This window comes from Engystomops pustulosus, chromosome 3 (genome assembly GCF_040894005.1).
Source record: "Engystomops pustulosus chromosome 3, aEngPut4.maternal, whole genome shotgun sequence".
In the NCBI taxonomy this organism is placed as follows: domain Eukaryota; kingdom Metazoa; phylum Chordata; class Amphibia; order Anura; family Leptodactylidae; genus Engystomops; species Engystomops pustulosus.
In genome coordinates this window covers 236916589-236941439 of record NC_092413.1, presented here as the reverse complement: position 1 = coordinate 236941439, position 24851 = coordinate 236916589, and the positions used below count along the sequence as shown (strand labels likewise).

The window sequence follows — 24851 nt, the reverse complement described above, 5'->3', positions numbered from 1 at the left end:
GGCATCCTCTACACCTAGAGGATAGGAGGTCCTACTATCACCATAGACAGGGGGCATCCTCTACACCTAGAGGAGAGGAGGTTCTACCATCACTATAGACTGGGTACATCCTCTACACCTAGAAGAGTGGAGGTTCTACCATAGACGGGGGGCATCCTCTACACCTAGAGGAGAGGAGGTTCTACCATTACCATAGACAGGGGGTATCCACTACACGTAGAGGAGAGGAGGTTCTACTATCACCATAGACAGGGGTCATCCTCTACACTTAGAGGAGAGGAGGTTCTATCATCACCATAGACAGGAGGCAATCTATACACCTAGAGGAGAAGAGGTTATACCATCACCATAGACAGGGGGCATCCTTTACACCTAGAGGAGAAGAGGTTATACCATCACCATAGACAGGGGGCATCCTCTACACCTAGAGTAGAGGAGGTTCTACCATCACGATAGACAGTGGGCATCCTCTACACCTAGAGGAGAGGAGGTTCTACCATCACCATAGACAGGGGGCATCCTCAACACCTAGAGGAGAGGAGGTCCTACTATCACCATAGACAGGGGGCATCCTCTACACCTAGAGGAGAGGAGGTTCTACCATAGACAGGGGGCATCCTCTACACCTAGAGGAGAGGAGGTTCTACTATCACCATAGACAGGAGGCATCCTCTACACCTAGAGGAGAGGAGGTTCTACCATCACCATAGACAGGGGGCATCCTCTACACCTAAAGGAGAGGCGGTTCTACCATCACCATAGACAGGGGGCATCCTCTACACCTAGAGGAGAGGAGATTCTACCATCACCATAGACAGGGGACATCCTCTACACCTAGAGGAGAGGAGGTTCTACTATCACCATAGACAGGGGGCATCCTCTACACCTAGAGGAGAGGAGATTCTACCATCACCATAGACAGGGGACATCCTCTACACCTAGAGGAGAGGAGGTCCTACTATCACCATAGACAGGAGGCATCCTCAAGACCTAGAGGAGAGGAGGTTCTACCATCACCATAGACAGGGATATCCTCTACACCAAGGGGAGAGGAGTTCTACCATCACCATAGACAGGGGGCATCCTCTACACCTAGAGGAGAGGAGGTTCTACTATCACCATAGACAGGGGGCATCCACTACACCAAGAGGAGAGGAGGTTCTACCATCACCATAGACAGGGGACATCCTCTACACCTAGAGGAGAAGAGGTTCTACCATCACCATAGACAGGGGACATCCTCAACACCTAGGGGAGAGGAGGTTCTACCATCACCATAGACAGGGGGCATCCTCAACACCTAGAGGAGAGGCGATTCTACCATCACCATAGACAGGGGGCATCCTCTACACCTAGAGGAGGGACGATTCTACCATCACCATAGACAGGGGACATCCTCTACACCTAGAGGAGAGGAGGTTCTACCATCACCATAGACAGGGGGCATCCTCTACACCTAGAGAAGAGGAGGTTCTACCATCACCATAGACAGGTGGCATCCTCTACACCTACAGGAGAGGTGGTTAGACCATCACCATAGACAGGGGGCATCCTCTACACCTAGAGGAGAGGAGGTCCTACCATCACCATAGACTGGGTACATCCTCTACACCTAGAGGAGTGGAGGTTCTACCATAGACAGGGGGCATCCTCTACACCTAGAGGAGAGGAGGTTTCACTATCACCATAGACAGGGGGTATCCACTACACGTAGAGGAGAGGAGAGGAGTTTCTACTATCACCATAGACAGGAGGCATCCTCTACACCTAGAGGAGAGGAGGTTCTACCATCACCATAGAAAGGGGGCATCCACTACACCTTGAGGAGAGGAGGTCCTACCATCACCATAGACAGGGGCATCCTCTACACCTAGAGTAGAGGAGGTTCTACCATCACCATAGACAGGGGGCATCCTCTACACCTAGAGGAGAGGAGGTTCTACCATCACCATAGACAGGGGGCATCCTCTACACCTAGAGGAGAGGAGGTTCTACCATCACCATAGACAGGGGGCATCCTCTACACCTAGAGGAGAGGTGGTTCTACTATCACCATAGACAGGAGGCATCCTCTACACCTAGAGGAGAGGAGGTGCTACCATCACCATAGACAGGGGGCATCCTCTACACCTAGAGGATAGGAGGTCCTACTATCACCATAGACAGGGGGCATCCTCTACACCTAGAGGAGAGGAGGTTCTACCATCACTATAGACTGGGTACATCCTCTACACCTAGAAGAGTGGAGGTTCTACCATAGACGGGGGGCATCCTCTACACCTAGAGGAGAGGAGGTTCTACCATTACCATAGACAGGGGGTATCCACTACACTTAGAGGAGAGGAGGTTCTACTATCACCATAGACAGGGGTCATCCTCTACACTTAGAGGAGAGGAGGTTCTATCATCACCATAGACAGGAGGCAATCTATACACCTAGAGGAGAAGAGGTTATACCATCACCATAGACAGGGGACATCCTTTACACCTAGAGGAGAAGAGGTTCTACCATCACGATAGACAGTGGGCATCCTCTACACCTAGAGGAGAGGAGGTTCTACCACCACGATAGACAGTGGGCATCCTCTACACCTAGAGGAGAGGAGGTTCTACCATCACCATAGACAGGGGGCATCCTCAACACCTAGAGTAGAGGAGGTCCTACTATCACCATAGACAGGGGGCATCCTCTACACCTAGAGGAGAGGAGGTTCTACCATAGACAGGGGGCATCCTCTACACCTAGAGGAGAGGAGGTTCTACTATCACCATAGACAGGGGGTATCCACTACACGTAGAGGAGAGGAAGTTCTACTATCACCATAGACAGGGGGCATCCTCTACACCTAGAGGAGAGGAGGTTCTACCATCGTCATAGACAGGGGACATCCTCTACACCTAGAGGAGAGGAGGTTCTATCATGACCATAGACAGGGGACATCCTCTACACCTAGAGGAGAGGAGGTTCTATCATCACCATAGACAGGGGGCATCTTCTACACCTAGAGGAGAGGAGGTTCTACCATCGTCATAGACAGGGGACATCCTCTACACCTAGAGGAGAGGAGGTTCTATCATCACCATAGACAGGGGACATCCTCTACACCTAGAGGAGAGGAGGTTCTATCATCACCATAGACAGGGGACATCCTCTACACCTAGAGGAGAGGAGGTTTTACCATCACCATAGACAGGAGGCATCCTCTACACCTAGAGGAGAGGAGGTTCTACCATCACCATAGACAGGGGGCATCCTCTACACCTAGAGGAGATGAGGTTCTACCATCACCATAGACAGGAGCCATCCTCTATACCTAGAGAAGAGGAGGCTCTACCATCACCATAGACAGGGGGCATCCTCTACACCTAGAGGAGAGGAGTTTCTACCATCACCATAGACAGGGGGCATCCTCTACACCTAGAGGAGAGGAGGTTCTACCATCACCATAGACAGGAGCCATCCTCTATACCTAGAGGAGAGGAGGCTCTACCATCACCATAGACAGGGGGCATCCTCTACACCTAGAGGAGAGGAGGTTCTACCATCACCATAGACAGGAGCCATCCTCTATACCAGTGATGGCAAACCTTTTAGAGACCGAGTGCCCAAACTACAACAAAGACCCGCTTATTTATCGCATAGTGCCAACACAGAAATTTAATTTGTGATTTATACTCCCTTCTCTGTCACAGCTTTCATTGATACCAGCACAGGACACCAATAAAGCAGAAAATAGTCCCAGGTAGAGCTGTCACTTTAAAATACCTCTGTGCACAGCAAGTCCTGGGCTGTCTGGGACTGCAGGAAGATACCTGGAGTCATCTCTGGTGATGGCCTGAGTGCCCACAGAAAGGGCTCTGAGTGCCACCTCTGGCACCAGTGCCATAGGTTAGCCATCACTGCTCTATACCTAGAGGAGAGGAGGCTCTACCATCACCATAGACAGGGGGCATCCTCTACACCTAGAGGAGAGGAGGTTCTACCATCACCATAGACAGGGGGCATCCTCTACACCTAGAGGAGAGGAGGTTTTACCATCACCATAGACAGGGGCATCCTCTACACCTAGACGCGGACTCCTGCAGCACAGATTGGTGCTGCTCTCTCCTCTGCTTCTGAAATATACTGACCAAGACCACATGCTCCTGCCCATATGGGGTTATTATACTCCCCTAGTCAGGTGGCAGCATTCTCCAATAAGATTCCTTTACAGTAAGATCAAGGATTTCATTGTTTAAGGACAGTTGACACCTTAACTCTTGCCCTCCCAGGCAATGTTTTCCAGCTGCAATTACAAAGCTTACAGGGCAGTAGCTTCTGAGTGAGTAGAGTAGGCAGCTCCTGACAAGGAGAGGGACAATTTCACAACACCTACCTATCCTATGCATCGGCAGGGGTGTTGCATGTGTGAATATTTTGTACTTTCAGTTATTGTATGTGAAGTAAGCTTGCAAGTAAAAATTCATTCGAAAAATTCTTTCCGGTGTGATAATTAGAAAACCACTGGTTGTGATTGTGTGAGGGGCAAATTTAAGTTTTCTGTCCTTATAGTGGATTGGGTGGCAACCTCCAGGAGGTTTTCATGGTGAATTTATAGAAACAGAATTACCGGTAAGTCTAATTCCTTAATTCTGGCATTGAAAAGTCCAAAATCCTTCAGAAAGTTGTATGTTGCACAAAAATTAGTTTAGACAGGAAGAGTCCTGCTGTCCGCCCAGCCAGAGCCTGGCATATGGCTCCTTACATCTTATACAAACTTCCATAGACATCCAGAAGATGGGCTGTAAATTAACCTTCATACTAAGCGTCTTCTGATTACAATGTATCCTGATTATATTTTGTAGATCAGTTATGGAGCCACCATTGATGTCCTGAATAACAAGAATCTCTACCCAACATTTTACCGAACCATACAAGTCTCTGAGCTCAGATATTTCATATTAACTGATATTATCAGGTCATTCAGATGGACTTGGGTTGGGATTATATATTCAGATGATGACATTGGTAATGATGAGGTTCAGCGCTTGACACAATATCTGACCAGGAATGAGGTTTGTGTGGCCTACAAGATAAAGATGATGGCTGCTTTCTCACCTGTTCAGAATAACCTTCACATAGAAAATATGAACACTATCCGGCAGTCATCAGCACAAGTTATAATCCTCTGTGGTACGTTTTCTGCAGGTGTTGCCACTCACATTAGCAAAATTCAAAGTGTCCTCTGGGATAAGACTATGCTCTTTGGTCCTACATTTGATCTAGTGCCATTAATCGTCGACTCAGAGCCCTACACAAAGATATTTAATGGGAGTCTATCTCTAATCCCTTCTATCCTGCCTGGTTTGCCAGATATGAGAAGCTTCTATGAAAGTTTCCAGGTCATAAACCACCCAGAAGATACGTTACTGGCTCATATATATTTGTACACTATTAAATGTTTGTCAAGAGATCCTCGAATTAATGCAATCTATCGAAAGCTTAATGATTCACCGCTTCGCCGGTGCACTGGGAGAGAACTGCTCACAAAATTTGACAGCTTTGAAAACCACGGATTCGCTGGCCGAGTGTATACGGCTGTGCATGTACTGGCTGGGGCGCTACACGATCTACACATGTCTGCAGCCGGACGGTCTACTGACAAGAGACATCTTCTCCACAGATATGGACATCTGGTAATGGCACAGTATTTATGTTACATAGGATTTATTGTGGCTACAACACTGATCTTCCCCTGAGAACATCAGAACAGGGCAGCGCTGCAATATACACGCTCATATCGATTTATTTTTAACAAAATGTGTCAATGCAACAGCATTTACTTAGAGTTGCCTTCCCCTTTAAACATCAGATTATTTTAAAGAAGAACAGAGAATGGGCTAGAAAATAAAAATCACAAGGTTGTCTTTGAGGCCGTGCAGATGGTGAGGACGTGCTGGTGGTGAGGATGTGCAGGCAGTGCAGGTGGTTGGGAGGATGTGCAGGTGGTGGAGAGGATGTGCAGGTGGTGGTGAGGATGTGCAGGTGTTGGAGAGGATGTGAAGGTGGTGAGGATGTGCAGGTGGTGGAGAGGATGTGCAGGTGGTGGTGAGGATGTGCAGGTGGTGGAGAGGATGTGAAGGTGGTGAGGATGTGCAGGTGGTGGAGAGGATGTGGAGGTGGTGGGGAGGATGTGCAGGTGGTGGGGAGGATGTGCAGGTGGTGGTGAGGATGTGCAGGTGGTGGAGAGGATGTGAAGGTGGTGAGGATGTGCAGGTGGTGGAGAGGATGTGGAGGTGGTGGGGAGGATGTGCAGGTGGTGATTAGGATGTGCACATGGTAGAGAGGATGTGCAGGTGGTAGAGAGGATGTGCAGGTGGTAGAGAGGATGTGCAGGTGGTGGTGAGGATATACAGGTGATAAGGAGTATGTGCCGGTGGTGGAGAGGGTGTGCAGATGGTGAGGAGGATGTGCAGGTGGTGGGGAGGATGTGCAGGACGTGAGGATGTGCAGTTGGTGAGGATGTGAGGATGTGCAGTTGGTGAGGATGTGAGGATGTGCAGGTGGTAAGGATTTGAGGATGTGCAGGTGGTGAGCATGTGCAGTCGGTGCTAGTGATGAGGATGTGAGTATGTGCAGTTGATTAGGATGTGAGTATGTGCAGTTGATGAGGATGTGCAGGTGGTGAGGATGTGAGGATGAACAGGTGGTGAGGATGTTTACATGTGTAGGTGGTGAGGATGTGCGCTTGGTAAGGATGTGCAGGTGGTGAGGATGCGCAGGTGTTGAGGATGTTTAGTTGTTGAGGATGTGAGGATGTGCAGTTGGTGAGAATGTGAGGATGTGCAGGTGGTGAGGATGTGCAGGTGGTGAGGATGTGCAGGTGGTGAGGATGGTTGTGCAGGAGGTTGGGAAGATGTGCAAACGGAGCAGGTGGTGAGGATGTGCAGGCTTTGCAGATGGTGAGGAAGTGCAAGTGGTGAGAATGTGCACGTGGTAAGGATATGAGGATGTGCAGGTGGTGAGGATAAGCAGACAGTGTAGATGAGAAGGATGTGCATTTGGTCAGGATGTGAAGGCAGTGCATGTGATGAAGATGTGTAGGTGGTGAGGATGTGCAGTTGGTGAGGATGTGCAGGTGGTGAGGATGTGCAGGTGGTGAGGATGTGCAGGTGGTGAGGATGTGCAGGTGGTGAGCATGTGCCGGCAGTGCATTTGGTGAGGATGTGCAGGTGGTGGGAAGGATGTGCAGGTGGTGAGGATGTGCAGGTGGTGAGGATGTGCAGGTGGTGAGGATGTGCAGGTGATTTGGATGTGCAGGTGATTTGGATGTGCAGGTGGTGCACGTGGTGAGGATGTGCAGGTGATGTGGATTAGGGTATGTGCAGGTAGTAAAGAAGTGCAGTTGGTGAAGATGTGCAGATGGTGGTGAGGATGTGCAGGTGGTAAGCATGTGCATGTGTTGAGGATGTGAGGATATGCAAGTGGTGAGGATGAGAGGATGTGCAGGTGGTGAGGATGTGCAGGGGGTCAGGATGAGAGGATGTGCAGGTGGTGAGGATGCGAGGATGTGCAAGTGGAGAGGATGTGCAGGTGGAGAAAATGTGAGGATATGCAGTGTTGATGATGTGCAGGCAGCGCAGGTGGTGAGGATGTACAGGCAGTGCAGGTGGTGAGGATTTGCATGTGGTGGGGAGGAGGTGCAGCTGGTGAGGATGTGGAGGCAGTGCAGGTGGTGAGGATATGCAGGCAGTGCAGGTGGTGGTGAGGATGTGCAGTCAGAGCAGGTGCTGAGGATGTGCAGATGTTGGGGAGGATCTGCAGGTGGTGAGGATCTGAGGCTGTGCAGGTGGTAAGGAAGTGAAGGTGGTGAATATGTGTGGATGTGCAGGTGGTGAGGATGTGCAGATGGTGAGGTTGTGCAGGTGGTGAGGATATGCAAGTGGTGAGTTTGTACAGGCAATGCAGGTAGTGAGGATGTGCTGGTGGTGGGAATGTGCAGGCCTTGCAGGTGGTGAGGATGTGCAAGTGGTAAGGATGTGAGGTTGTGCAGGTGGTGAGAATGTGCAGGCAATGCAGTTAGTGAGGATGTGCTGGTGGTGAGGATGTGAGAATGTGCAGATGGTGAGGATGTGCAGGTGGTGAGGATGCGAGGATGTGCAGGTCGTGAGGATGTGCAGGTGGTGATGATGCAAGGATGTGCAGGTGGTGGGGATGTGCAGCTGGCGAGGATGTGCAGGTGGTGGGGATGTGCAGGTATTGCAAGTAGGGAGGATGTGAGGATTTGCATGTGGTGAGGATATGCAGTTGGTGAGGATCCGAGGATGTCAGGTCGTGAGGATGTGCAGGTCGTGAGGTTGCGAGGATGCGAGGATGTGCAGGTGGGGAGGATGTGCAGGTGGAGAGTATGTGCTGGTGGGGAGGTTGTGCAGGTGGTGAGGATGAGCAGGTGGGTGAGGATGTGCAGGTTGAGAGGATGTGAGGATGTGCAGGTGGTGAGGATGTACAGACAGTTCAGATGGTGAGGATGTGCAGGTGGTGGTGAGGATGTTCAGACAGAGCAGGTGTTGGGGAGGATCTGCAGGTGGTGAGGAAGTGAGGATGTGCAGGTGGTGAGAATGTGCAGGTGGTGAGGATGTGCAAGCAGTTCAGGTGGTGAGGATGTGCAGGTGGTGGTGAGGATGTTCAGGCAGAGCAGGTGTCGAGGATATGCAGGTGTTGGGGAGGATCTGCAGGTGGTGAGGATGTGAGGATCTGCAGGTGGTGAGGATGTGCAGGTGGCGAGGATTTGCAGGTGGTGAAGATGTGCAGGTGGTAAGAATGTGCAGGCAATGCAGGTGGTGAGGATGTGAAGGTGGTGAGGATGTGCAAACAGAGAGGGTGTGCAGGCAGTGCAGGTGGTGAGGATATGCAGGTGGTGGGGAGGATGTGCAGTTGGTGAGGATGTGAGGATGTGCAAGAAAAATTCTATTCTAATTTTCTTAGTTTTTTTCATCTTCCACCATGCGCCCCAAATGACACATCTAACTTATTTCCTGGCTCAGTACCATCTTGGGGACACCACATCTATGTATGTTTTATTATAAAACCCATTTAACCTAAAAAAGATTCTTCATTTCCATATTTTTTCAGGGACAGTGGTGTGCCGTGGCGTGGCCGAATGAGTGAAGAGAGAAGGGAATTGTTGTCTAAATTGGCATTGTTGGAGCTGTTCCCTATTGTTGTAACCACCTAAGTTTAGGGGGACAGGCTGCGGAACAGGATGGTGTGTTTTCGCTGCGATAATCTGGGGGTGGTGCAGGCCATTCATTCTCAGACAGCCAATTCTATACCGGTAGTGAAGTTGTTGAGGCATTTGGTTTTGATGGGTTTGGTTTTGAATGCGAATTTCAGAGCAGTGCATGTTCCGGGTGTGTACAATGTGATTAAGAAGATTGGGCGCTGGGAGTCAGAGCGCTTTTGGCTATATATATGCGCCCGCACTTGTTGGACAGAGTCGGGATGGCCCGGGGTGGTTGGCAGGTGGCGTGAGGCGATACAAGCCCGGTGGTATGGGGAGGATTTATAATTGGACATGTTAACTTGTTATCTGTTTCTTTGATTTAGATGCCCTTTCGTGCCTGATTTGGATTGTCTGCCACTCCTATGTGTACTGCGGAGCCCAGCGAGCGGATGTACGACCGGCCGGCCGCCAGCTAGGTTTATCCAGGTTTGCTGGATAGGTGTACGTAATTATCCACCTGACGAAGGCTCCAGCCCGGGGCCGAAACGCGTAGTGTTTTACCTTTTATTAAAACTGATTTTATGGATACACCATCCCAGTCTATTATCTGAGTGTGACAGCGCCTCCAGAACGGGACAACTCTTCGCGGTTTATAGCAAGAAATGGGGGCATTGTGATACGGCACCCGGAGTTGGAAGAAGGGCCAGGGGTGTATCCTACGTGAGGATGGGGTACACCTGACTGGATTTATGGTTACTGGGTATACAGGAAGGAGCGGAGAAGGCAGTGGCGATGATCCCACACGGTGTCATGGTGGATTTAGGAGGGGTACTCGGGGGCAAAAAGGAGGTGTTGAGACGGGGGAGCTGGCACCACGGGGGGTGTCCATTCCCGCGAATAGTTGGATTAACAGAGAGATGGTGAATTCCTGGAAACAAGGATCTCAGGAGGTGGGGAAGTCTCCATTTTGGGTCCCTCGTCAGGCGCATATACGGCTGGGGGCAAGTGAGACTTACTGGCAGCTGCTTTGATGGTAATTTTGATGCCCTCCAGAACCCCTTTCTAGTTGTGTTTAATGTAAATTGGAATGTTATACATTGTTATTGATTAATGATGCTGTTTGTAATAAAAATGCGGCCGCTGTTGGTTTTACACCTAACATCTGTGTACGCCTGTTAATGAATAGAGGGATTTTGGGGGGTTGGGTTTCGCGGTGGTAATTTTAAGTCCCAAAGTCAAGATACAATTGAGGAAAAAGTAGCAGCACAGATGTGATCCAGCGAATCAAGTCTACTCTTTATTCAACAGAAATCGGTCATTGTCATTAATAACTTGGCAGAGCTCCACAAGTTTAATTTATGAACTTCTTGTCACAACGACTGGACAGCAGGACGTGGGGGGGGGATTTATTTAGGTGTTTTTAAATGGCAGCCCTAAAATTTGCCTAGCCAGTGCCCTGGTGCCGGTATCTACTCCAGCCTGTTAGTAGATCTGCCGCAAACTCATCCATGTCAGACCTTCGAGACCTTCCAGTGGGCCCTACACCCCTGCTGCTCACAGACATGGTGGGGATGGGGAGATTTATTCTCATTCTCCATCAGAAACCTCCATGAAAGTCACTGTGTATGAATACGTCCTTCTGTCTTACAGCTCCATCGCCATTTCTTATATCAAGAAGACAATGAGGGGATTCCTTACTTTGATGCAGATGGACAGTATACCGGTGAATATTTTATTATGAACTGGATCGGTTTCAGCAACTTCACTCGCAAATTTGAGATTGTCGGCCGCACATATACAGAAAATGTAACATTTACTATAGATCGACAGAGGATATCATGGAAGAACAATAGCGATCAGGTAAAGTGGGACTATTCTGTGTCATGGAGATGGTGTAATGGCAGGATACGGACAAGGAGCCCCCAAACTGCCACCTAGACAGTGGACGATGAGGCCATCTGTAATATCATCTCAGCTTCACCTGAAGTGGGCGGGACTTCCTGGTTGTGACATCAGTTATGGGCAATGGCAATCAGGACATTCACGTGAACGTGCACAAACCGCTCAGACAATCAGGACACAGAATCAGTGTTACTGCTTGTGCAGAGATCTAGTGCAGAGAAGGGCAGGGAAGACACAGAGCACTGGATCCATGCATCACACAGTTATCTACTACATCACAAAGAAAGAGATATATTATAACATGTCCAGCTACACCATAACACAGCTACATAAGTATAAATACATAAGCATCTCAGTACATGTCCATATATATAATAAAGAAGAGATAATTGCAGCACTCGAGAATTTAAGAATTTAGAGGGGTTGTCCGAGTTTTGAAAAAGAATTATATGTTGCCAGGAGCGGGCTGCTTAAAACAATAACGATGTACTTACCTTCCGGTGCCCTCTGTTATCCAGCGTGGCTGTCGCTCCAGTCCGGGGGCCATGTAAACAAACATGGCCGCTGGAGCAGCGCTGGATTCGGCTTCCGGCCGGACCCGACAACCTTCCGGCCCCCATACACAATGCTGTGTACAGGGACGGATAGGCGTACCAGGGCCACGGCCGGGCCGGAAGCTGAATCCAGCGCTGCTCCGGCGGCCATGTTTGTTTACATGGCGCCCAGACTGTGGCGACAGCAGCGCTGGATACCGTAGGGCAACGGATGGTAAGTACATTGTTATTGTTTTAAGCAGCCCGGTCCCGGCCACATATAGTTCTTTTTCAAAACTCGGACAACCCCTTTAAGTATGGGTGCACATCCAGGGGCCAGGACGAGTGGTCCCAAAATAATTAGCATAAGAAAAAATGGCAGCACTCCAAGGACTTGTGAAAAAAAAGTAGTAGTTTATTCCAACATGTGCCAAGCTATGTTTCGGCTCCCATGGCCTGGAGCCTTTCTCAAGCAAAGGTGTATGCAAAGTGAGTGAAATGTATATACAATACAAAGGAAGTGACATCACTTCAAAACACATCTGAAAATCTCATCAATTTAAAAATGTCATACGAGGAAACATGATAAAAAAGTGTAATATATATGTACCTAGTGTACAGAGGCATACAGAAAGTGCATAAGTGCTATACAGTAATAAGGGTCAGGTGCTCACCATCAGATCAGTAAGGAGGGAGTAAGCAAATGTCGGCGTACTAGAAACGCTACTGGGCATGCTCGGGGTCACGTGACATATTCAGAGTGAGGAATATTGGGAAGTTGCAGACCACATGATCGTGACGTCGGCTGCGCCTGCGCACACAGGGCGGCTCAGTCAGAGACGCCATATTGAAGAAGGGAAGACTACCAGTGGACTTATAGGTAAAAATATCCGAAAATCCCGGGGACATCGCTCCAATGAGATCAAAAGATATAGGTGCCTAAACAATCGCCTACCATGTATGGCTGGCTACATGTATGGCAACACGCTGATGCAAGGGTAACCCTTCGTGGACCAGAGTCCAACAGGTAGCCATTACCGGTCAGCTCTCTACTCCTTACACGGTCTCATATATGGAACATTTTGTACCTTAATAAATAGCAGTCCCCCAATAAAGGCAGAGGTCCTCGATAGTGAATAAGACATATTAGGCATAATTTCTGATCCTTGTGGTGATTTGTGACATCTATAAAGAAGGAAAAATAAAATACATTAATTGGCTTGAATTGTATAAATAGAATCAAAACATATATTTCTCATTGTACATTTACACCCCTGTCTCTGAGATATCAGTAGGTATCGGTCCTGTCACTCCAAGGCCCATGCCCATTCCTAAGTCACATCTATGGTCCTGAATTCAATATTCAAGCCTCTAGGTTTTAGAGTCTCCAGTCTATGAATCCATTCTAATTCCTTGCGACGTAGAACACGGATTCTGTCACCCCCCAATCTGTGGGATGGGACATGGTCAATTATTCCTACTCTTAAGTCAAACTCTCTATGCTTCACCTCAACAAAATGCTTAGAGACAGGTAAGTCTGACCTGGATCTGATGGATTGCCGATGATTATTAAGTCTCAATTTGAGCTCTGTACTTGTCTCACCGACGTAGCACAACCCACAGGGACATTCCAGTAAGTAAATGACTACAGGTGAGGTGGGGTCTTATGGAAAATGTTTCCCCTGTGCGTCTGTCTGTGAACGTGTCTCCTTTCACAATGATTTTGCAGTTGACACAATTGAGACATGGAAAGCACCCCTTTCTCCCTCTAGATAGAAATGTCTGTTGAGATTTTTTTACTGGACCTAAGTCTGATCTGACTAATTCGTCTTTCAGATTCTTTACCCTTCTATATGAAAAGAGGGGAGGGGTGTGGAACAAGGATGGTTGTTTCAACCCATTCTTTAAGATAGACCAGTGTTTCCTAATAATGCTCGAGATGGCATTACTCGAATATATATATATATATATACACAGTGTGATACCTCTCTAGAAGACCACCTTTCCGAGAGGACCCCCTCCCTAAAAGACTGGTTTGTGAGGCAGCAATTACACTTGGCTGTAACGCGTGCATCAGAACAGCTGAGGAGAGGAGATTTGCCTGATTACAAATGCATCTGTTACCACAATGTGAACACATGAATAAAGCGTGTATTTGTTAATGTTATGTCATTAGAACTGGTGGGGGCCGGAGCTCTGGCTTTATTTCTGCATTCAAACTTTCATACATAAACATTCTGCCATATTCCATCTATGAAACACACACAGCCCTGCTACATACCAATCCTGGAATGTAATTGGATGACCTGAACCATGTGATCACTGCAGGTCCTTGAGTTTTTTATATTCCGCCTGTACAGATATTCTCCTGCACCCCACAGCTACACATCATGAACGTGCATATGGTAGTAACCCCCCCCCCATCAACACCTTCCTCTCCTCTAATCTGTCTAGCTATGGATTCCCATGACAACCAACCAAACAAAGACAACCAGATAAACGAGGTACCTGCTAGCTTCTCGCCTTCTAGCTGACAAATGGCTAAAGATAGCTAATGAGTATAAATTAGAAAATTGCTACTTTACACTTGTACTATAAGCAGGCGCCAGGGTGTGCGGCTTCTGCTGTCAGACACCAATAGGAAACAAGATCAATGACATGGCAGACAGTGCATCAATTTTCATTGCATTATCTTCGCCGCGCTCATCCTCAGTTGGATGTTCAGAGCCTCCACCTCCCCCCTCTTCAATTTCTTCAAATTAGGAAAGTCGTTTCAGCCACAATTGCTTATTGCCCCAAATCATATGTTTCTCCAATTAGGATTACAAATAAGGTCTTAAAGATTATTGAGAGTCTTTTCAGGGATGTACAGGCAGTCCCTGGGTTACATACAGGATAGGTTCAAAAGGTTTGTTCTTAAGTTGAATTTATATGTAAGTCGAAACTGTATATTTTATAATTGTAGATCCAGATCATTTTTTTTTGCCCCAGTGAAAATTGTAGTTTCAAAATTTTTGGCTGCAAGTGGACCAAGGAAACAATCAAGGATGAAGCTGGGATCCAAGTGATCAGGGATGGTCAGTCCTACCAGACAGAAGATCTTATTATTTGGCAGCGAAGATCAAACAATGGACACTATGGAATAAATGGCCTTTTATCCAAAATATCAAAGAAAATGAAAAATGAACAGGGAGGCATCAATGGGATCATCAAGGTTTCTCCACTTTGGGGCAATTTCACTTTTCCTGAAGCTTTAACATATCCATTTGATTTGGAGATTGTTTTCTCCTGACATATTGGGGCACATTCACTTACCCATAAAGTAAAATGTGCTGGTTGGGTTGTCCATCAGAAAGGATCTGTAGATTGTGGAGATGAGTTTAGTGGTAGGTAAGGGCAAAAGATGTATCCCTGGCGGATGAGTTCCTGGAAGTTGGATTTCAGAGAATCAAGCAATGAACGAGGGGAAATCTGGATTCAGGGAAGTGAAGGCTCCATCACACAATACATCTCCTCTGGCTTTATGCTCCATGACGTTTTTATAAGAATGTCGGGCGGAGCGGTTGGGGATTTCATCCCCAGGAGATGGCTAACCCTTGTAATAGGTGTGAGGTGAGGCCACAGGAGCCCAGGAGTGGTTCTGGTGTCCTGGGCTCCGGTAGAGCAAGTTTAGAAGGCAGAGCTCACCAGGAAGAGGCCACTTCTAGTCTGGCTGATGGAGCTTGGCCACTGGATACGACTTCTACTCGAGGCTACTTGTGACCCAGTCGGCTAGTAGCACCCAGCTAGTAGTCTCTGGATCACTGTAAATAGCCTCCAGATGGTAATGAAAGGAGGTGAAAGAAGCCTGTGGAAGGTTCGTGACAGTAGAAGATAATTCTCCAATTTTGGAAAGGAGGGTATCCGGGTGTTTGGGGGACCCTCCTGAGTGATGCACAGTGAGTTTGGGTGAAGTCTCGGGGTGGATGGGCTCAGATGCCTTTAGCAAGGTCAGATCTTCTCAAGGAAACGTCTTGTTTGTCTAGTGGTTAAGCAGAGTTTTCATTAGATTTCAATGGTAAGAAAAAAACAATAAATATAACACACAATGATGATCTTCAAAGGGAACCTGTTTCCCTATTTTCACAGATACAGCGTGTGAATGGTTCCCATAGAACTGACAACCTTCTTTTAGCTAAAAATGGTTTTCTTCACATCCCCATAAGTCAACTTTATGTGATGTGTTCTGCTTGGCCCCTCCCATCTACTTCTCAGCCTATCATGCCTCTTCTAAGAATACAGCACTTCATGTCATGTGAGAAGCTGTCATCTAAGGTTCTGTTTCATCTGCATCTGCCCCATGTATATATCTGATCACATGAAATCACAGCGGCCTCCATGGACTTCTCCTCCTCCCCATTCATCCAGTGAAGAATCCAGTGATGTAGCAGAGCTCTCTCTCAATGCTCCATACAGCAGCATGTCCTAGCAGTGAGGCCTGTCACTCAGGAGCTAGGACGCAGAGCAGTGCAGTAACCACTGAATATGCAGGGCCTTATTGGACTCACTTAGTTCAGAGGATCCACATCGGGTGAGTTGCATATAAGTTTAGAAACTGATGTTTTAAGAATACAGTCCATTTAGGGCAATGCTTTTTAATGAAGTATTTATTTTGGGTGGGTTAATTTCAATGGCCAATCAGGACAACCCCAGCCCCCAGTCACCATCATGTGATCGGACAGTCATGTGATCGGACACGTGCTGCTTTCAGCAATGTTACTAACCTCATTGAAGCAGCAATAACCAACATTTTTATAGATTTAGAGAATTGGCTCAGCTTCAGTTCCCGAAAAATGGCACCAAATCTATGAATCACCAGATGAATGTGTAGATCTCTACAGCAGAGGATATCGGTGGTTGCACAACGCTCCGGCCATGATGTGTCACCAGCCGGGGTCTCCATGTACATATACTTTGTAATCCTCGTTCTTTTCCCTGTTCTACATTAAAATGACAACTACATTAGAATTCGGCAGCTCGGTGCCGATCCCGGCTGATACTTTACCTTTCTTCTTTCGTTCTCTTAGGTCCCGGTGTCGCAGTGTTCAGAGAACTGTTCACCAGGAGAATATAAAGTCTCCACATCCAGAATCTTCTCCTGCTGCTATGATTGTGTCTCCTGCCCCCCGGGGGAAGTCTCTAACATGACAGGTATGAAGATACCCCACACTCCCTCCCATCACCTCCTCTGAGCTCCGGAGAAGTGCATCAGGATGATCTGCCCCATCCGTCCTCACATGACCAGCCGGACGCAGTGACACTTGGTCTGTGTGAATTGAGTTATAGTGCTCCCCAGGACCGGCTTATAAAGCCCCCAGCAATCACTATACACAGCCCCCAGCAATCACTATACACAGCTCCCCCAGCAATCACTATATACAGCCCCCAGCAATCACTATATACAGCCCCCAGCAATCACTATATACAGCCCCCCCAGCAATCACTATATACAACCACTAGCAATCACTCTATACAGCTCCCCCAGTAATCACTATATACAGCCCCCAGCAATCACTATATACAGCCCCCCAGCAATCACTACATACAGCTCCCCCAGCAATCACTATATACAGCCCCCAGCAATCACTATATACAGCCCCCAACAATCACTTTATAAAGCTCCACCAGCAACCGCTATATACAGCTCCCCCGGCAATCACTATATACAGCCCCCAGCAATTACAATATACACCTCCACCAGCATTCACTAAATACAGCTCCCCCAGCAACAACTATATACAGCTCCCCCAGCAATCACTATACACAACTCCCCCAGCAATCACTATGTACATCCCCCCTAGCAACAACTATATACAGCTCCCCCAGCAACCACTATATACAGCTCCCCCATCAATCACTATATACAGCCACCAGCAATCACTATATACAGCTCCCCAGCAATCACTATATACAGCTCCCCCATCAATCACTATATACAGCCCCCAGCAATCACTATACACAGCTCCCCCAGTTATCACTATATACAGCTCCCCAGCAATCACTATATACAGCTCCCCCAGCAATCACTATATACAGCTCCCCCAGCAATCACTGTATACAGCTTCCCATCAATCACTATATACAGCCCCCAGCAATCACTATATACAGCCCCCAGCAATCACTATATACAGCTCCCCCAGCAGCCACTATATACAGCTCCCCCAGCAACCACTATGTACAGCTCCCACAGCAATCACTATATATAGCTCCTCCAGTAATTACTATGTACAGCCCCCCCAGCAATCACTATATACAGCCACCCCAGCGATCACTATGTACAGCTCCCCAAGCAATCACTATATACAGCTCCCACAGCAATCACTATATGCAGCTTCCCCAGCAATCACTACATACAGCTCCCCCAGCAATCACTATATACAGCTCCCCCAGCAATCACTACATACAGCTCCCCCAGTAATCACTATATAAATCCCCCAGCAATCACTCTATACAGCTACTCCAGTAGTTACTATATACAGCCCCCAGAAATCTCTATATACAGCACCCCCAGTAATCACTGTAAACAGGCAACCCAGCAATCATTATATACAGTGCTCCCAGCAATCACTATATACAGCTCCCCCAGTAATAACTATATACAGCTCCCCCAGCAATCACTGTATACAGCTCCCCCAGCAATCACTGTATACAGCTCCCCCAGCAATCACTATATACAGCCCCCCAGCAATCACTATATACAGCTCCCCCAGCAATCACTATATACAGCTTCCCCAGCAATCACTATATACAGCTTCCCCAGCAATCCCTATATACAGCTCCCCCAGCAATCACTGTATACAGCTGCCCCAGCAATCACTGTATACAGCTACCCCAGCAATCACTATATACAGCTCCCCCAGCAATCACTATATACAGCCCCCCCAGTAATCACTATATACAGCTCCCCCAGCAATCACTGTATACAGCTCCCCCATCAATCACTGTATACAGCTCCCCCAGCAATCACTATATACAGCCCCCCAGCAATCACTATATACAGCTCCCCCAGCAATCACTATATACAGCTCCCCCAGCAATCACTATATACAGCTCCCCCAGCAATCACTATATACAGCCCCCCAGCAATCACTATATACAGCTCCCCCAGCAATGTCTATATACAGCTCCCCCAGTAATCACTATATATAGCCACTCCAGCAATCACTATATAAAGTTCCTCCCGCAATCAGTATATACAGCGCCCCCAGCAATATCTATATACATCTCCCCAGTAATCACTATATACAGCTCCCCCAGCAATATCTATATACATCTCCCCCAGTAATAACTATATACAGCTCCCCTAGTAATCAACATAAGCAGCCCCTCCCCAGAATTAACTATACACAGTTCCCACAAACATTACCATATATAAAGTCCCACAGCATTGACTATATACAGTTCACCTATAACAACTATATACAAGCCCCTTATAATAACTTTATACACCACCTATAATAACTAACACCCGGACCCAAATACACTGTGGGTGATTTGAGCGGCCACATTTGGTGGGGCCTCTTTAAGGGCAATGTGGTGGGAGCCACCCCCCTATGCGCGCCCCCTGTAATCAATTCCTGTTGGCACGCATTGGGGGAACGGAAGAAGGTGAAGTACAATTTTATTATTTTACCTTAGACTGTATATAGGTTTTATAGGGGGGTTGTATATAATTATTATGGGGGTGTATAGTTATCACAGGGCGATGTATATAGTTATTATGGGGAATTGTATATAGTTATGATAGGGGGACTGTATAAAGTTAGTTGTAGGGGGCTGTATATAGTTATTATAGGGGGGTTGTTTATAGTTATTATAGGGGGACTATATATAGGTAATGTTGGGGAGACTGAATATAGTTAATGCTTGGGGGTTGTATAGAGTGAATACTGGGGGCTGTATGTAGTGATTGCTCTACCTTGTCTGGACTACATTCAATGGGGGCCCCAGCCAGATTTTGCTCCCAGGGCCCCCACAAACCCTAATCTGGCCCTGACTATGGGTATCAGACACAGATATTATCACTGCTCTATAAGAAACGTTGGGTAGAGATGGGCGAATCAACTCTAACAAATCGGAGTTTGTTTAGAATTTCTTTTTCCACTCTTTATTAGCTAAATGGGCGCGAGCACAACGTGTTACATGAGGCAGAGAACTCTAAAAAGAAGAAAGGAACACCCCCGATGACATGTACAGACCTGTAAGCCAATCAGCGACTGGCAGGCTTATGTGATGTCACTGCCCTATAAAAACTGTCAGCCATTTCCAATCACGGCATTTCACACTTCATGCGCTGCCTGTAGCGTCCAGATGCTTGTACTGTACTGTGTCCATTTTGGGGGATCTGTATACCCCAAATAGCAGTTCTATTTTGTTGCTGAAGTGAATAGGAAGAAATCGGTGTAAAATCCACACTGCTGTTGTAGTGATTTCCAGGGTGTCAGTTCTTGTGCTTCTGTATACCCCAAATTTCAAGTTTTTTTGGTAGATAAAGTAGATCTGTGTCAAATCCACATGTTAGACAGAAAGGTTGCAGCACAGTAAGGGGACGTCGCAGCAGAGGTGGCTATGTGAGGCCAGAACTGCCGTTGTCATCTAGTGGCAGTGTGTTGATCAACAAAGCAAAGGTCCTGGATTGGTTGACTAGGTCATCCACTTCCTCCCAAATAACATCTGACAACCCCAGCCAAGAGTCTGTGGGTACATAATATACAGCCCTTAGTTGGCATGGCCAAGGAGCAGGTCAGAGGCCCTCACCTGTCCTCAACCAGGCTCTGTCCTGTTGATTTCCCGCAGCCAGAGAGCTACTAGGTGGTCTGGGCTCAGCGCTTCTATTCAGCGAGGACAAAGTGTTTGATGACAGTCAGCAGCTGCTTGGCAGTGAAGAGGTGGGGCAGGTTTCCGCTGCTTCCTGCAGTAGGCAGGAAGCTAGAGATGTGGAGAGTGGCACAGGAGGTTATGTGCATACTGAGGATTGAGGAGAATAGCAGTGACAGGGAAACGCAAATCGATTATGATGTAGCCGATCGCACTTGGAAGCTGGGTGTAGGAGGGCATCATCATCATCATCACCATCATCATCACCATCATCATCATCATGTGATTGGTTGCCATGGGCAACTGGAAATATTCAGATTTTCAGACACTTGATAAATCTGCCCCAGGGTGTCTGCGCTGCACCGAGGAAGGATGGTCCATGCGCCCTGCATGGCGAACGTGTTCAATCTGGTTGTCAATAGGTTCCTGAAGTCCACCATCCATCTGCAAGACATTCTAAAAATGGCCAGGACACTGTATATGCACTTCAGCCTTTCTTACAAAGCCAAGCACACCCTCCTCTAGTTGCAACGTCAGAACGGCCTCCCCCAACATAGTCTGATATGCGATGTTTCCAACAGTTGGAATTCCAGCCTCCATATGTTAGACCGCCTGTATGAACAGAAAAAAGCCGTTAATGATTTTTTGATCATTAACTGTGAAACTTTGATGTCAGCCACTGGCAGCTCATGCGTGACACCAGCCGTTTGCTCAGGCCCTTTGAAGAGGCCACGTTATTTGTCAGTCACCAGGACCGCGGGATGAATAACGTCATTCCACTGCTTCATGTCCTGTAACTCATGCTGCAAAATCTGTCTGGTCAGGGCACTGGAGACTGAAGTGGAGACTACATGGAGTCTGATGAAATCAGTGGTTTTTCTACTTAGGTGACAAGAGAGAAGAAGCAGGAGCATCCGGAGGAGGTAGATGACCCAGAAGCACCGTGGCAGTATGCAGTGGAGTTGGAGGCTGGGAGTCCCTCAGAGTCACTTAACTAGTGACAGTCAAATAGTCAACATCCGGCATAGGGATGACTTTTCACTCTCCACCCTCTTGGACCCTCGCTACCGGGAAAAAATGGGTGACTTTTTTTCCTGCTGCTGAGAGGGAGGAACAACTGGCATACTATAGAGAAATACTGAGCACACAGTTGCCAGCTGCCTATGTCCGCCATTGTCCATCCTCTGTCAGGTCTGACCAGGGGAATCCTGACAGTCATTGATCCCGTACTACTGCCACGGCTGCTGTGGGGAGATGGGGAGGTAGGAGCTGTAGCAGCTCCATCAGCAGCAGCTTAAGTTTGGAGTCCTTAATGAGCAACTTCCTTCACCCGCCTAGTGAGGAGGGTAGCCACCACCACCAGCAGCAGCAGGACATGGAGCAGACCCTGCACCAGCAGGTGGTGGCCTACTTGGACAGCACTTTACCACCTCAGGTAGGGGATCCCCTGGAATACTGGGCAGCCAAACTTGATGCGTGGCCGGAACTTGCAGAGTGTGGCATCAGAGTGGGTGTTCAGTGCAGCGGGGGCCATCGTTACCCCAAGGAAATGGCCCAAGGATACCCCAAGGAGAACCCGCTTGTCCACCCGTAATGTGGAGAAACTGACCTTTGTCAAGAATAAGGCTTGGATCAGCCCAGATTGCAACTCACCAATGGGATTAGATCAGCCATGACGCCTCCCCCAAATGTTGAGAAATGAGTCTGAATTCTAACTACCTGCCTCAGCCACCATTGTGATGCTGCCTCCCGCCTGATGCCACACATCTGCTGCCAGTTTCTCCATCTGCCTCCTACCATCTTTACCAGGGATGGAAATTGTCACCCACCTGCACACTATATCAATGTGCACTTTCTGACCTCCTGCTGCTGCTGGCACCTCTACACTCTATCATTGTGCCACTCTGTGGGCTCCTGCTGCTGCTGCTGCCACCTCCACACTGTATCATTGTGACACACTGCAGCCTACTCATGCTGCTTCCACCACCTTCACGCTCAGTCATTTTGCCACTCAGTGGCCTACCATGTTTCCACCACCTCCATAATAAGTCATTGTTCCACTCTGCGGCCTACTCATGCTGCTGCCAACTGACCGCTGTCTCCCTGGAACACCCAGTGATTTCCATAATGTTGTTACCACCCTCCACCACTCTATGACATTGCCACTATGTTTAGTTTTCCACTTCATTTCATCTGTCAGAAGGAATGAAAAGCTTCAGGTGTCACGATACTGTTGATATATTGCTGGAATCCAATAGCAGGGACTAGACAGGACACTGGAAGCACCAAGGGTGGAGACAGGAGGTGCAGCGAGCATGCTGGGAACAGAAGTACTACAACAAGCAGCTAAGCAGAACGTGCAAAAGCCAGGTTAGCAATCTGGGAGCAGTAGTTCAGCAAGGTAAATCGCAGAAGGGAGGAACAATCTGGAGAAGGAGTTCCAAGCAAGAGGACTGTCCAAGCAGGAGCTAAACACAATACTCAAGCAACGTCTACTGAGCAGGACAGGAAATATATACCAAACAGGAAGTAAGATGGCACCTGGTCGAGACAACATCCACCACTTTAACTGAGGTCAAATTTAAGGGCAAGGCAAACTAGGTGGGGAATAGCCATGCCTGACATCAGGATTGATATCCAAAAGTAGGAGTGGATACAGAACACAGAGGACATGTAAGTATCCCATTTACTGCTCATCTCTATTCTGGATCCACACCTGTTTGTTTTTGGCTTTAGCAATACTGATGGATTATTGACCGATTAAAAGCGGACACTGACGGGTGAAAAGAAGGGGAAAATGATCAATGAGGTCGATGCAGAATTACTGCCAACACCCTCTGCACTCTTTTGGGGGGTTTCTACATGTATCCATGTTTAACAGAACTGGATCTGTCGTAATCTATGGAATCATCTGATGTCAGTGTAAAAAGAGTGCACTCTGTGATGTTATAGTGGGGCCTTTTAAACTGGCACAGACGTTCATGTGCGTGTCATACTAAAACACAGCATTGTTGGAAGCCCAAACCACGCTCCCTATGCATATGTGAGCCTGGCACAACTTTCTACAACACCCTACAGGCTCTCTGCAGCCAGGAAATAACTGGTTTTTAACGTGATTTGTCATGATTCGATTTGGGTCGAATCAAATTTATTCAAAAAATTTGGTAAATCGGGTCTAACCGAATTTCAACAAATTCGCCAATCTCTACTCCCAGGTTCCGTCAGTTTAGTGGAGGAAAACCCTGGTCATTTTCTGCTCCAGATTTATCACTGTGTTAATGAATCTGGTGCAGGATAAGACTGTCGGTTTCCAATTTAGACCTACTTTTTGGCATAAGGAACATTCAAAGAGGCCACGCCCTTTTCCAGAGGCCACACCCCTGGCGTGCCTGGGTCTCAGGTTCCGCCAGTTTCTAGCTGGAAAACACTTGTCTTTTGCTGCGTCAGCTTTATCACTGTTATGATGAAATTTGGTGCAGCATAAGCCTGTTGGTTCCTACTTTAGACCTTATTTTAGTTGGTCTAAACTCTGCGCAAGAATTTTGGGCCGCTCGGACGATACTCCATAAGCCACGCCCTTTTTTGCGAGGCCACACCCCTTATTCGGACAAGTCGGAAAGCTTCCAAAAAATAGTCTATAGAATAGAATTGTGGCACAATTGCGTTAATACATCCCCCCCTATGGGTATCAGACACAGTTATTGGGGCACATTTACTTACCCGTCGCGATCCCCGAGGAGCGTTGTCCGACGAGGATTCGGAGCGTCCACTTTCCTGCATTCGGAGCGTCCACTTTCCCCCCGATTTGTGCCGCGTGAAAGCCGGTGCCGATGTGCCAAAAACTGATCACATGCAACAAAAAGCCCTTCTAAATGTGGGGCACATCGGAAATCGTCACATATTCCGTGGACCCGTAAAAGAGCCTCATTATCTTTGTGGCAGAATGTAGCGATTATCAGCGCAACTGCCTCCAATAATGAGTTAGGAAAAGTATTTAAAACAATAACATTACCTGAAATGATGAATTAAACAAAAAAAACTGCGCTATTAAATTGTTTGATATTATAAATGCAGTAATGGTCACCCTAACACTAAACCTTGACTTTGGGACTTAAAATTACTGCTGGTAAACCCAACCCCCAAAATACCTCTATCCATAAAAAGGCGTACACAGATGTTGGGTGTAAAGGCCACAGCGACAGCATTTATTATAACAAACAGCATCATTAATCAATAACATTGTATAACATTAGAATTTACATTAAACAAAAATTACCTAACCTAGAAAGGGGTTCTGGAGGGCATTCAAAATTGCCATCAATGAAGTTGCCACTAATCTCACCCAAGTCTCACTTGC

The 24851-nt window shown here is 47.6% G+C and overlaps 1 protein-coding gene across 1 annotated transcript in view; it reads left to right on the top strand.

Annotated features, from left to right (window-relative positions):
• The window catches only part of LOC140123041 (vomeronasal type-2 receptor 26-like), a 76530-nt gene that overhangs the window by 37949 nt on the left and 13730 nt on the right, over positions 1–24851 (top strand). Inside the window, exons 4-8 of the mRNA XM_072144292.1 lie at positions 4553–4612; positions 4846–5173; positions 9587–9654; positions 10854–11063; positions 16705–16828. Of these exons, the coding sequence (XP_072000393.1) occupies positions 4553–4612; positions 4846–5173; positions 9587–9654; positions 10854–11063; positions 16705–16828 (790 nt within the window). The remainder of the gene's footprint in view (positions 1–4552; positions 4613–4845; positions 5174–9586; positions 9655–10853; positions 11064–16704; positions 16829–24851) is intronic.